Raw genomic sequence first — 14177 nt, forward strand, 5'->3', positions numbered from 1 at the left:
CCTCCACCAAATTTTCAAAAGGATCAAGTAATTGTTTCAGTTGGCTTAAGCCAAAATACTCCCAGCTTTTCAGCTGGCAAACATTTAGTGAAGCTATCTTAAAATGTCTTGGGAATACCCGTTTCAGGCTCAGCCTTCCTGTGCAGTGAGAGGACTTGCCAATACAAAGGGCTCGGGCACCAAATCCACCTTTTCAGGTAAGATCCCCATGCACTCCCACTCGCAGCACTGTTCCCAGCACTCTCTTACAATTGCACGTGTCTAGTCCCCTTTTCTCACCCATCCCCACACACGCTACTCCAAGGATGGTCAAAAGCTCGAGCGCTGGGGCATCTCTGGTCTGAGCTCCTCGTCCCGTTGGTGTGAATGCTTTGCACAGCCTGTACCGGCTGGTGTGATGGGCGCTTTGTAATCCTGGCAGGGAAATTAGGTTGAGCAATGTAATTACAGGCAGGTTAAAGGAGCCAAAGGGCAGCTAATTTTTCAGGCTTTGCCTTTCTGTTTTGACTTCTAGCTTCTGGCAGCAATTTCCACAATATTTGCTGGCCCGGTTTGAGGTCTGGTACAGGAAACACATTCAGCTAGTGCGCCTTGGCAGTAACCACAGCCAGATGAGTGGAGCTGGGCTGATTTTGAGCTGCTGATGGTTTACTATTTGATACATTCTTTAATGCATGAGAGGGATTCCTTTTAGGTGGGATGTTCATTGGAGGTCTTTAGTAGCTTTACAGTTATAGTATGGTTTGCAAACTGAGTGCAAGTTTTAAAGCGATTCCTCTGAATTCTGAGGCTGACCCAGTATTACTGAAACTGGTACAACAGCCTCTCCTTCCTGGAAGGTCTCATGCCTTAAGGAAGGCGTTACAGTGCCAGCAGTGGCTGCTTATTTTGCTTTCAGAGAGAGCAAAATCAAGCCCTGCCATGCTGAGCACACAGGGTTGTAGCAGTGGGACAAACCCTGCGCCTGGCAGCGCAAGCTGACAAGTTTTGGCATTGCAAACAGAGTGAGCCGAACGCTGGACAGCTGTGGGCCAGTCTGTAAAGCCCGGTGCTGGTGTGTTTATGGTAGGCCCTGCCATTCCTGTAGCTACTTTTTTCTTTTATTGCAAGAGCAACTCTCTTCAGAAGTGAGTCCTCAGGTTTGACTAATTTCATATGCGTGCGCCCATCTGGTTCAGGAGTGACACAGAGCCACAGAGAACTTCATTGCCATTAGTGCAGCGTGAAAATGCTTGCAAAAGGTGAACTGTGCTTTTCAGTAGCAGCTTAAACACCTGAATGCAGTGTCCTTCGCTGAGCTGTTGTGAATGAGCCGCAACAGCTTTAGAATAATATTGATTCACTGGAAAATGGTTGGTTGAATTTTGGGATAAGTAAAACCCACTTGGGAAGGTGTGAACAGGGAGAGGGGTATTTATTAACGCTTGTCTTGTGTTGCTCGTGTCTCTGGATTTTATTTATTCTGAAGTGCTGCTGAAGTTCTACTGTGATTGTGTCACTAGTTTTGATTTCAGATCCCTGCCTTTCTGTCAGACGCCGTTTCCTCTGCGCTGTACAAAATTAGCTGCAGCCTTCCACAGTGTGCGTCCTGGAGTGCGGGCCAGCCACGGTCAGGGCCTCGTGGCGCAGAGGTGGATGAGGCACGGCTGCCACAGCCCCAGTGGGTGCCAGGCACCCCACTGCGAATGCTCGTCTGCACAGCCCATTGCCCTCCCGGGAACGGGTGGGCTTGCACCAGTGCTCCACTTTGCTAACAACCAGTGCTTCACCTGCCCCCTATGGGAAATATAGTTTGTAATACCTACAGCTGGAAAGCATGACTGCTTAATAATGTAAAACTAACCACTCTTCAGCACATCGTACTGTTACAAACAGTTTGTGTTCCTGGCACGCTCTGGCTAACGGTTTGGCTGCCTTCGGAGTGCTACCCACAAGTAGGAGGGAAGGTAAGAGCGAGGCTCCAAGCGAGCACTGCACACAGCCGTTAGGAGAACTGTATATATCTGTGCAATGACCTTTCCAGACTACTGGGTATAAAACGTTGAGGTCATTCGTGAAACAAATAGTTGCAATCCAGGGAGATTGGAGTATTTTAAAATGCGCCTCAAAGAGCGAAATGACCTTTACTGTTTCTCGCTAAATTTAAAAATGCTCTCCAGGGTCCTGCTAATGCAGTTAGCGGGAGAGGCAGATTTTGGGGCGGTGACAGCATTTTGATTTAGGGTGCGTGCCAGACCCCATGGGATTAACCATGGCTTTTGAAGTGCCTGCCCTGCTGGGGAAGGGGCCACGTGCTCAGGCTGAGCCTGTCAGGCCTGAGGTCACAGGACTGCGTACAGGTCAGGGGATTTAAGCTGGCTGCAGGACAACAGTGGGCATTTGGCCGAGGGCGTGCGGTAGCACCTGTGCGTGCATTCAGCCCCTCTGAGGGGAGCTTACGCGCGTCTCCTAACTGGATTTAAAGGTGCATCTGCTGAAGCCAGGCACAACTGGCCAGGCTGCGGTGATGGGGGTGTTAGGGTGAAGACACCCAACCATGGAGCATACAAGTGCTTGTGCACCATGGAGGAGGCATGTTTTCATACCAGGGTGGTTTTTTTGGTTCTTTTGTTTGCTTATGGCATTGTGTTCTTGTGTCTTAATAAATACAGGCCCCCTGCACCCCAATATCCCCTCCGGCAATGAAGCTGTAAATCACAACCTGGCTCAGGCGGAGCTGCTCTGGGTGAGCGTGGGTTAATGAGCTGCAGCCAGTCACCAGGTGAGTTGGGGGCACTGGGCTGCTGGACTGAAATACTTTGAGTTCTTTGGGGTTTTTTTGAGTAATAGCTCAGAATTGCATCACCCTGTGAGGTAACTAGTTGCAGGGGTACAGCGCACAGAGGGGCGAGGGGTGTCACTGTTAGGAAGAGAAGGGTGGAAGAGGTGGTGGAGGAGCTCATTTCAGTGCCCTGTGGTGTGGCAGCTTTGCTGCCCCACGGAGCTGGGCAGTCCTGGGGTGCCAGAATTGCGGGTTTAGTAGGCTGTGCTCCCAGGCTGCTGTGCCTTTGGGGTCTGCTCAGCCTGTGCCCTCCCTGACTCCTTCTGTTGACACCCAGCTGGAGCAAACCTCGGAGGGGTGTTGTTGCTCCCCAGGAGTTGACCAGCAACCCCTGTGTGCCAGCAGGATGCGTTGCTACGGGCTGTCCCCCAAAGGCGCGCTCTGCCTGCAGTCACGGGGCTGCCCAAGGGTTCACTGGCCTGTCCCCAGCTCAGGGACACCCCAGGGTGTGGGATGCTGCAGGTGTGGGGTGGGGAGAAAGGGAAGGGATTTTGGGTTTTGGGAGGGTCACATTCCAGGAGACCCCAGGGGTGCTGCAGGGCAAGGGAGGGGGTAGGTCCGGGTTAGGACAGCTCCCCCAGCCCCACCAAGGTGTGCAGTGCAAGGCTCTCGTCTGGCAGGATCCCAGCACACGGGCAGTCCACATTGCTGGAAGTGCTCAAGCCCTGGCAAGAAATTTCACACGTAACAGAGACTTTGTTTCGTATTTTATTGAATTTCATTTATATTAAATTAAAAATATATTTCTGACAGATTCATGTAACAAAAAGGCAGAACAGTTTTCAAATTGTTCAGCTGGGATGAGCATGGGTTGATGCAAGGTGGGTCGCGGTCTACATTTGCCTTAACAAACAGATAAAGCTCTACCCCAGGGACCATGAGGAGAAACTCGGGACTGCACACGGGGGATGAGGGGGAAGTATAACCACACAAAGAGAAGATCCACAGGTTTCTCCCCAGCCTCCAAACAAGACAAAAGGGGAGGGAAGGAAAAAAAGAAAAAACAAGAAACAATGAAAAGAAGGGAAATTATGCTAAAATATATACCTAATATTAACCCAGGTCAGTAAGTATTTTAACAGTGTATAATCCTCGATAGCTAAAATATGAGAAACAAAAGGTTAAAGTAACATTACGCCACACACAATTGGCATACCCTACTGTGTAAGCAAGTGCAGAAAGTCTGAACACACCACAATAGTGCTAAAACACAGAATCACACAGAATGCCAAAAATGGTACTTCTAACCAAAACCAGAGGGTGGGAAGGGAGAGGAAGAAAAGGGGAGGAGTGGCTTAAATCACAAGCAAATTACCTATATACAAATCAACCCTAAGGACAATTATGTTCCAAATAATGGTGTCCACAAGGAAAATAAAAGCAACATTATCCTTATTTACAAATGCAACTAGCTGTGTCTTTAACAAGCTATAAAAATACTATTCACATTTTCAAAGTAACATACAGTAGTTTTTGTATTTTTTTAATTTTTGTTTCAGAAAGGCAGCTAACTCTGAATGCATCACTTTGCAAGAAACGAGTGACTTCCCCAACACGCTGATGCTTCTCTTCTTCTGAAGGTACTTCATAAGGCAGAAGTATTGTTGTTTTGTCTCTTTGCACTTTGAGAACATGGATAATTGGCTGAACCCCAGACCCTCCCCACCTCTGCCTCTCGCCCACCCCGGGTAGGTGGCCGGGCTGCCTGCAGTGAGCGTGGCCCATGGAGGCAGCCGCCCCTGCGCCACGGCGCTGTCCCATCCCTGTATCACCTCCCAGGTGGGGCTCAGCCTTTGATTTTAAGGGAACAGCAATGTCATCATCCAGGCTTGGGTATCTGAGCCTCATCATAAAAGAAAAAAGTCAATACTTCAAGATGACCAAGTCAGGAAATACATTTTGGATATCTCTGGTTTTAGGAAGAGACTTCTTTTCCCCCTCCATTTCCCCTTCCTACTCTAAGGCTGCTAACTCTTTAGAAATTCCAACATACAATATTTGGGGAAATTGCAAAACCTGGGCAAAAAAAAAAAAAAAAGGATTTAAACCATTGTGAATAATGTATCAAATGTGTACCAATTACCGAACAAATGCTATAAAAAATTATATGCCTTCATCGACCTGCATTTTTCACTTAACATAGCCAACCATAAAACCACAAGTAAGTACCCAGCAACTACCTTCAGTCCTCATCTTCAAAGGAACAGTGGTTTAGTGCATTCAAAGTTAGCTACCCCTTACACAGCTGCTCAGTTAATAATCGACCCATTTAACAGCAGTACCAGTTTATGCTACATATGTCATAGTACCTTACCTCAAAAGAACGGCATACATATCTACACTTACTTATAAAATACCATTCACAGTTTATTACTGTGGTTATCCCAAAAGGGTTTAGTCTTCGGAGTGCTATGGGCAATACAGTGTTTTCTCCCTAAGAGGGCTCAAAGGTTGGGCAGGACACGGGGGCGGTGGTGCTGCGGGGACCAAACCACTGGCAAACAGCACGCACGGCAGTGACAGCCGATGGCTCAGTGTATGTGTGTGCCCTGGTCACACCTGAGCCATCAGCAAGAGGGTGCTGTGCGGGATGCACCCTTGCCCTGTTGGTTTCATCCACAACATGTCTGGAGCATGATTCCATGGCTTTTTTATTGGAGAGGGGAGAAGAACTGGGACATAATTACTCAGACTGTGTAACACCTTACAAATCTCCCCATAAACCCCCTCCCTACCAAGGTCCACAAAGCTCGCTCTCAAAATTAAATAAAAAAGGAGAAAAAAAAGCAGCTCTGACTTGTTTCCTAGTCAGGATAACATCCTTCGGTTTCTCCCTCACACCTTTTCCTGGCTTGTCGGCACAGGCTCCAGCTGGAGGATGCCTTGGGTGGATGCACCTCTTTGCTCTGGCTCTGGTTAGGAGATGTGCTTGGCTGCAGTTCAGGCAAGTCCCACCACCATCAGTCAGACCTGAACACCCATGAGCCTCCCCTGAAATGTGCTCTGTGTCCTCCAAACCTACAGGCAGATCCCAGCCACCACTGCAGTGCCACTGATGACAGTGCCTTCCCTGTCCGTAATTTTCCCAAGAGCAACGAGCCTACCAGCATAACAACGTACTAATCCACACAACGTACAGAAAAATGACCTTGTGCTGAAACAAAATTAAAACAAAGGTGGAGACGTGATTTTTTTTTAGATATTTGAAGTCATGCTTCTAACACAGAGCTTTATTTCTGTTATTTATTCCCAATCTGAAAGCTCCATTTGTAACAGTGACCTTTTCTACCTGTGTAACGCATAGCAAGAGCCAGAAAAGAAAAAGAGGGGGAAGCTTGTGAGCACAGCAACGCTGCACAGAGGCTGCCCTGTGAGACGATTGCAGCTCCTTGCATGGGATGGAGTGTGACTATTACAGCCAACCAACCCCACCCCACACAGTCTTGGCTTTCTAAAAACGAATTTGAACCCAAATCCACTATTTTATATAACTACAGATGAACTGCTTTGTCAGCAGCAGAGGTCTAAGATCCATGGGAATAAAAATATTGCAAGTGACAGAGCTAGAAACGAAGGATGCATAGCCCACGTAACTGTAAGTAACACCACCTTTTGTGCTTTTTAAAAGCCAAAGAGGTGACTGATAACTGGAGGCCTGGCACTGGTTCATGCCTCTGTTCCACCAGTCATCCTCAAGTTGACCAGCCTTCAATGTGACTGGGAAATAAGGGTGGAAGCCCCGATACGCCAGTTGTGCGAAGTGAGGGAAAATCCATCCTGACAAGTAAGCAATGCCTCAGCCGTCAGTCCCCAGAGCATTTATGTTCCTCCCATTCCCTCTCTCTACAAGGGTCAGCAGACAGAGGGTGCGAGTGTCTGTGCGTGTGCGCACGTGGGTGCTGCAGTTACCTTGCATAACACGATGCCTGTGGAGGGTGCAGAGGGCTCCCAGAAGCAGTAGGGCTGACCAGGAGGATGCCTTCAGTCATCCTGGGGAATTACATGACCAACAGCCTAATTCTGACTTGTGCCAGTCTCCTCATCTCACTGGCCCAAATAATCCCGTCATTCCTTTAGCTGCTACCACGATACAGGACACCTACACAGACCCGGCAGGAAAAAAATAAACATTTTCTTTAGTATCGGAGTTCTCCATAGAGGTCCATCATCAGAAAAAAACCCCACTCCTCCCAAGCTATATTTCTAGGCTGACGGACCTCACAGCTAGTATTTCTCATCCATACTGCCCAGATCTATCTGTAGCTATGGAAAGAATGGCTCCACAGAGCACCAGGGACAAGCTGGGCTTTCAGAGTTGCCATTTTCTTTACTTCTAGGCTGGGATTAGTGGTGTCTGAGGATGGGGCATGGCGGGAAACACTGCCCTATAGCTCCCTTTCAGATCTTTAGTGGAAACTGGTATCAGATCGGTGGCACATGTACAGGCTGCCCTGCCCCAGCACCACATCTACACAGGTGCCCTTTGCATGCAGCCTCTGGAGTTACCAGCTGCGGGACAGGAAAAGACAGGTATTTCCCCATTAATTCAGGAAATAATTGGAACAAGATCATTGCTTACAATTCCTGCAGTCAAGAAATGCGTTTTCTACCGAGTGGTTCAACCAGGGTTAACGCAACCTTTCTTTGTACACAGAAAAGCATTCCTGGGCTGAGCTTAAGGAACCTGAAACAGACCCACCCGGTGGCTCTTACTGCTGATAGTCGCTCCGATTTATTTCCATTGCTCGCTACCTGTGAGAGATGACCTGTTCGAAAGCAAGTTGTAAATACTCCGCTACATCTGAGTGAATGGCAATGTAAGAATCCCTCCTGGCTCTTTTGCACAAAAAGAAAAAAAATGAAAAGAGCTGAAGAAGGAAACTTAAAAAGTAGTTGGTTTCAGTCAATTATGTTACAGCAAGTCAATCAGATCCAGCATTCATATCTGTTTGAAATAACCCTCAGGTAGATAATAACATCCAAGACAAGTATCACTGAAAGAGATTAGGAAAAAATAAGCTGTTGCTGTCTTTCATTTAGTGCGTTGCTTTGTGCTTTGAACAAAGGCTGATACACACTCGGATACCTGCTCTTGAAAAGTTAGTCACTGCTCTTCTGCTGCACAGGCTACGATACGGGAAAGGAAAACGTTTACAAATAGGAGACTACAGTATAAAATCCATAAAAACTGACAGTGCTATGCACAGATACCATTGTAGAACGAGAGAATTAATTACACCCAGACAACACGCTTCTGCTGATGCTCTCAGCTACTGCTTTGTGCTGACAGAATGCAGTTTGCGTTCCGAAAGATCTGCTTTCCCCCCAAACCTGTAATTACTCATTAAAAAGCCTGACCCTCATCTTTTACAACACAATACAGTTGAATGTTTGCCATGATTCTGCCACGTGCATTTGCCCGACTTCTTTCACCAAAGCAGCAGCTATACCCCCTAAGGCAAACACAGGATCTGGGGCCAGCCAGGTATTTCTGCTGATCAGATTAAAGCAGCCAAACAGCTCTGCTCTCGGTTTTACTTTTTTTCTTTAACCACGGTGAAACTTCCTTTGGCAAAGAGACAAAAATCTGCCAAAGGAGCTCAGAACAGCTCCTCTAACTCTTCTGGAGGAAGCGTGCAGAATTATGGGCTGTCTTCCGAAGACTGCCACCCCCAGCAGGGAAAAGGAGCAGCTAACCAGACGCCTCAGCACCACGCAGGCCCACACAGTGCAACACAGGTCAACTGCTGGCACAGCAGGGAACCTAAGGGCCGCTGCTGGCAGCTGCAACTCAAACCAGAAGCTCAGGGAAAAAAAATGCCCACTAGTGAAGCTGCAGTCTGTTGAGTTTCCCACCATCACGAACTACTGCGCTCGTTAACCCTCTGTTATCCCTCTGCTGTTGAAGGCACAGCTAGCAGGGCTCAGCAGAGCTCAGCCTGGCTGCGTGTCACAGCCCCAGCGTAAGGCAGCTCCCGTTCTGGCCTTCACGCTGCCTCACCACAAGGAACCGCTGCATTTCCATGCCACTTGATATGTTACATCACACCCACAGTCAACAATTAGAATGAATAAATAATTCAAGTTTTTTTAAGAAACAAAATGTTAAAATGTTAAAAAAGACAATTATTTACATTCTGATTATTTGATGGGCTTGTTTCCAACACCAGTACTACTTAATTACCAGAGAAACAAACGGGCCTCACCTCCCGTGAGCCGCTACATCCCAGCACCATCCCTCCGGGTCTGGTGGTGTGCCCGCTTCTGCCCCAGCAGCCTTTGAGTGCACCTCTTTGAATTCAAACGCATAAGCTGTACCAGGATTTAATTTTATTTTTTTCTCCATTAGGAGTTACTCTGTTACAAGACCTGCTCAGGGACCAATCACCCCCTTTCTCTACCTACCTATGTACCCGAGCTTGTTCTGCGCTGAAACAGGACATCCATGATCCTCTGCCGGTCTTTGTCTCCAGGCAGCTTGGCAAGTGCATCCCAACCTGGCAGACCTTTGTCTGTGCTTCAGACAACACCCTGTGAGCACTACCGTGGGCAAATCTTCCCTGGAGTGGTGTCTCCAGGACCTCATACCACTCCCCTGTGCCCTCCTGCCCCCCGCCTCTGTCTCCTGCCAAGATCTTGAGGCCTTATGGGAGGGCACCAGGAGGAGGCAAGGCCTCCCAGATGCATGATGTTTTTGTAACCATCTGTCCCACTTTACTGGTCTGCTGGTCATTTTGTTCTGCCATCAGAAACCACCTTGGTACCACTTGACCCAACGTCTCCTTTTAATAGCTTCAAAGATCTGTACTTGTTCTTGTTGTTTTCAGACTCTTCAGCCACGTACTCGGTTTAGAGGTTTAACATCTGCCCCTGCTGGTTCAAGCTGGCCTGAATACACCTGAAGCAGAAACAGGCTGTTGGCTGAACCAGCCTTGACCTAGTGATCACACACAACAAGCATATCAACCAACCCAGGTTTGAAATCTCCTCATACCTTTGTCAAGCTGACCTTCAGCCACCAAGATTTGGGTAACTATTCCTTGTTTCTTACTCCTTCCTCTCCTTGCTAGGATTAAAGGTGGCAAGCTGTTGAGGTGGCAGGGATTTGGAGGAGCCTGATGCCATTTCTAGACCAGTGATTGTTGCTGGTTGTGTTGTCAGGTTAGGTCACCCCAAAGATCTCAACTTTAACAGTACCGAAGTGCATAAACTGAAATACTGTTGTATCACCTAAGTTTGCATCCACCAGGTATTGTTTCTTCCCCTTTAAAAGCCTTGTGGATGAAGATATAGGCAGACCTTCAAAGGTACTTAATAGTTCCTTAAGATTGTTGGTGGGAACTAGGTACGCAAATGCTCTTACACACATGGGTCTTGGCATGTCAGGAGCAAGCCATCAGTGTCTCTGGCCCTTACGCCTCCCTTCCCAGCTCCATCTGCCTCAGGTTGCTAAAACCATCCAGAACTCTGGCTGAAAGCATTTCCGAAGAGGAGCAGGCCATGGGGTGGGGTGGGGGTGTCTACCTAAGAAACGAGGTCGATGAAAGCAGAACTAAGTGCGAGGAGACTGACTCATACTTACTTGCATTTTTGATGGAAAACTCTGCAAGTCATGCACATTTTGACTTCTCAAACCCCATATGCACCGCCTTCTCTGCCAGAGTAATCCTCCTTTTAGAAAAAAGTACTCCGTACTGTGCTGCAAGCCAGAACAAGCCATTTGTCTCCTCCAATCCCTTTCAGAGCTTGCTCTGCTGTCCTTCACATGGCAGCAGTAAGAGCTGCTTGCTCTGTCACTGTATTCTCTGAAGCAGTCAATGCAATGGCCTCTCAGAACTGGTAGACATTGTTCCAAAGACTTGATTTGCTTCATTTTGGCATTCCCACAGTCATCCTTTACATATAATTAATTCTTTTTTAATTTAAAATTAACATTTTGCTGGTCACTTCCATATTGCTTCATTCAAAATCCAGAAAACAGTTCAAATAAAATCGGAGCATAAGTGCAAACTAACTTTCCAGTGAACCGCTATGTGCGTTTTCTCCAGTCCAGTGTCTGTCTTCCAGTTTAAAGGACCCTTCCCACCACCACCCCACAGAGCACCAGCAGACTTCATGACCCATATCAAACTCTCCAGTTCTCCATCTTGTCTTCAGTGTTGCCTGACAGCATCCTCAACTCCCTTCATGATCACGAAGAAGAAAAAGAGGGAAGAATTTGTTTAGGTCTTATTATGTATTTATAGTCAGCAGGTACAAAAGAGGAAAGCAATGCTTTTTGCATACAAATCTTGGTTTCTTGGCCTGTCTTTTAGCTTCAAAAAGAACATGTTGGAGGCGTGGTTTTGTTACTCTCTTCTGAAAGGGTTTTTGTGTTTAAAGTGTTTGTCACGTTGGCACATATACAAAAATGGTCGTGTCGTGTACCAGTTCTGAGCGGGAGTCTCTGTGGTTAGGAATTGGCACAAAATCATGGTGTGGCTCAGAAAAAGGGTTTTGCCATACATTAGAGTCACATCATCATTTCTTGGAAAGCCACGATGAAGATCTGAACGATTACGAAAAGCCAGGTTAGCCATTTTCAGTTGGTGGGATAGAAAGTGTTAGAGAAAGAAATTGGATTCTCAATCTCAATTACTATGCTATCACACATGATATAAAAATTGTCCATTTTTCCCCCAATGGAAACTGCACTGAGATTTCCAGAAATGCTGTACAGACTCTCATCAGTTCCTGCTGAAAGAAACAGCCTCTCTGTGGCTTTCCCTAGTGTCTGACGAATTGCTGAGAACTAGCTGAACAGCAGGCAACACTGCCACTGGCCTTTACTGGTACTGTCTGGCTTCTCTGACCATCGGAACCTCCGCATCTGCGGAAAGTGAGAAATGCCAGATCGTACACGCCTTCTTTCAGTCTCTTTCCTTCCTTCCTTCCTTCCAGGTTCCCAACCCAATCTGCAAACAACTCCAAGACATCCTTTCACTTAGAAATATCAAAAATGAGTGAACTGGCAAGAGGAGGAAGCTCATGGGAGAAAGACAGGGAGGGAGGGGAGAGAGAGAAAAGGAGAGCGAGAGAGAAAGCGTGAGGCAGCTAGAAGGGGTTGCCTTTCCACTTCCGTAAGACCGCGGTCACTACACCACTGTATTTCGGTGTCTGTAGGGCGGCGGGGGCAGCACAGTGCCAGGCTTCAGGGAGAACTCGGAGAGGTATTCAGGATTCTCTGCCACAATGGGCCGGATCCGTCCATTCTGTTTGTAAAAGTATTTTGTGCTGTACTCTTGCAGGTAGTCCGGGTGCTGGAGGGTGCTTCGTGGGGGCAGGCTGTGGTTCCAGTAGTCTGGGTTGTCAAAGGCCTTCTTGGCTTTCTCCGGCAAATTGTTCTTCAGGTACTCAGCATTTTCCAAGGTGTTTGCAAAAGTGTTGAGGTACAACGGCTCGTTCACGTACTCATCCTCTGCTTTGGGCTGCCCGTTCGGAGCGTTGTGATACTCTGGGTTGTCCACAGCTTGGAGATCTCCATTCTTTCGTCGGGAAACAAATGGGTTCTCTTCCACAGGGTTTAGGTAATCTAAGGTAAAATAAAATTAAAAAAAAAATCAGCAAAGGGAGGGAGTAATCCATCCATATAGCAAGCATCATGTGTACGTTACTACCAGGCTTTACCAGAAGCAGTACTTGCACTTGTGCATCCTCCATCCCAGCCATTCATAGAACTCCAGATGAGTTCAGGTACCAACTACGTTGAACACACACACTTGCTATGAGTGAAGAATTTGCAACCTAAGCAGACAATATGGGTTAAAATGAAGACCCTGGAAGATGAAGTGACTCATCAAACATACTGGTAAACTAAACTAAAGCTCTCGCTGAGTCACAGCCCATGTACCTTGCGTGATCTTCTCTCGGTGTATGATCGACAAACACACCAAGCGACTTCTGCCTCTGCTGCTGACTCTCTGTTGCAGCCTTGGGCATATCAGTCAAACCCTCTGCTCTGCAGTCTTTCCATCCAGAAAGCTCTATAGAAATCTTAGTTAAGCCTCTCTGCACAAAAACCATCCCCCAGGGCTAACTTCTAAGACAGCTTCATTTCTAACAGAACAATTTGCCTGATTAAAAACCTTCCATCCCTGAAGGACAAAGGGCCTCGAAGTGTTATAAAAAAAATGATTCAAATGAGCCTTGGAAAGAGTACAAGAGAGCCTTACATCAGCTCCAAAACAGGACTTGGAGCAGGTTACAGTCACTTCAGATCACTTTCTGTGGATTAACACTACAAAAAATCGTAGCTGAATTGCAGAGAGGTTTTAAGGCATATGGAGTTTGCATGGGAAGCTAGACAGGAGGTGGGAGGGAAGAGAAACCCAGACATTGGCTGTCCTAGGTTAAAAATGCATGCTTAGTAAGGTCTCTTCCCCGGCCACACACAAGTGACTGAGCCACAGAGCGATGGATGCATTGAGTGTCGTGTCCTGCCCTGCTCTGTGTGTAATGAGGTCTCGCAGCGAAGCAGAAAGCCAGCCAGCCTGGGCAGGAGGGAGGCCACTGCCACTGCACGTGGGCTGCAAAGGCAATGGCTTGGAGGTGAGCCAGGGACAACAGTGCCTGGGGGTGGGACCCCTGCAGCAAGGTATGTCAAAAGCATCCAGTTCATTCAAGGCTGGAAATCATCAGATCAAAACCACTCCAGTATTAATTCTGCTTTCCTTCTCATAGCCTAGAGGTGCCTTACAAAACAGGGTCTCCGTGCTGCTGCTGTTAGTGAGGGATGATCTCTCAGCTGATCTGTGCTGCACAGGGGTGCCAACACAAGACCTCCATTTCCAGTGGCATGGCTCTGGAGACACCTCCACACAAAGTCCTGCCTGTTTTAAGAGGTTGGCTATGTCCTCACCTCAGCTCTGTCCTTATCCAGGACAGGGCCAAAACTATTAAATGCAAAAGTTCAAGACTTAGCGAGTACCTCTGAGCACTTAGCTAAACCTTCGCTGAACCCAGGATGAAGAGGCACATGCGCCTGTACCAACCGCAGAGTGGGAACATTTAATTTATTTTTTTTCAGGCGATGACAGCCAAGCAGTGCTTTGATTTGAAACCCCCAGCTGACAGTGCGCAGCACTGTGGCCACACTGCAACATCCTTGTGCCTGTGCCCAGTGACACAGGAAGGAGGTGCTTTCTCCTGAGCTGCTGCAGGAGGGCTCAGGCAGCATCTGTGAAGTGTTTAGGTCCTTCAGAACAGTGAAGATCCCCAGGGTGAACCTGTATGTGAACATATGTGTGGGCTTACACTGAAGCAAACTCGCAGCATCAAATCTCTGGTTGCAAGGGTGGTTGCAGAAGAGCAGGGCCAT

General features: G+C 47.6%; 1 protein-coding gene and 1 long non-coding RNA gene across 4 annotated transcripts in view; one reads left to right on the forward strand and one right to left on the reverse strand.

Moving 5' to 3' along the window:
- Positions 1 to 1845: 1845 nt before the first annotated feature.
- LOC119152797 lies at positions 1846 to 4878 on the forward strand. Its single transcript, XR_005105915.1, has 3 exons — positions 1846 to 1946; positions 2652 to 2761; positions 4321 to 4878. It is a non-coding gene; the product is annotated as an uncharacterized LOC119152797 (long non-coding RNA).
- Positions 4879 to 5003: 125 nt separating this feature from the next.
- The window catches only part of ERBB4 (erb-b2 receptor tyrosine kinase 4), a 636919-nt gene continuing 627745 nt past the window's right edge, over positions 5004 to 14177 (reverse strand). For 2 of the 3 annotated variants that reach the window (XM_037398479.1, XM_037398481.1), the window contains exons 27-28: positions 10404 to 12392; positions 5004 to 9719 (exon numbers count right to left, since the gene is read on the reverse strand). In XM_037398479.1, coding sequence (XP_037254376.1) covers positions 11956 to 12392 — 437 coding nt within the window. In that variant the 3' untranslated portion in view covers positions 5004 to 9719; positions 10404 to 11955. The remainder of the gene's footprint in view (positions 9720 to 10403; positions 12393 to 14177) is intronic. The other variant, XM_037398480.1, reaches the window with a different exon arrangement.

The sequence above is a fragment of the Falco rusticolus genome, chromosome 8, assembly GCF_015220075.1.
Source record: "Falco rusticolus isolate bFalRus1 chromosome 8, bFalRus1.pri, whole genome shotgun sequence".
Taxonomy (NCBI): Eukaryota; Metazoa; Chordata; class Aves; order Falconiformes; family Falconidae; genus Falco; species Falco rusticolus.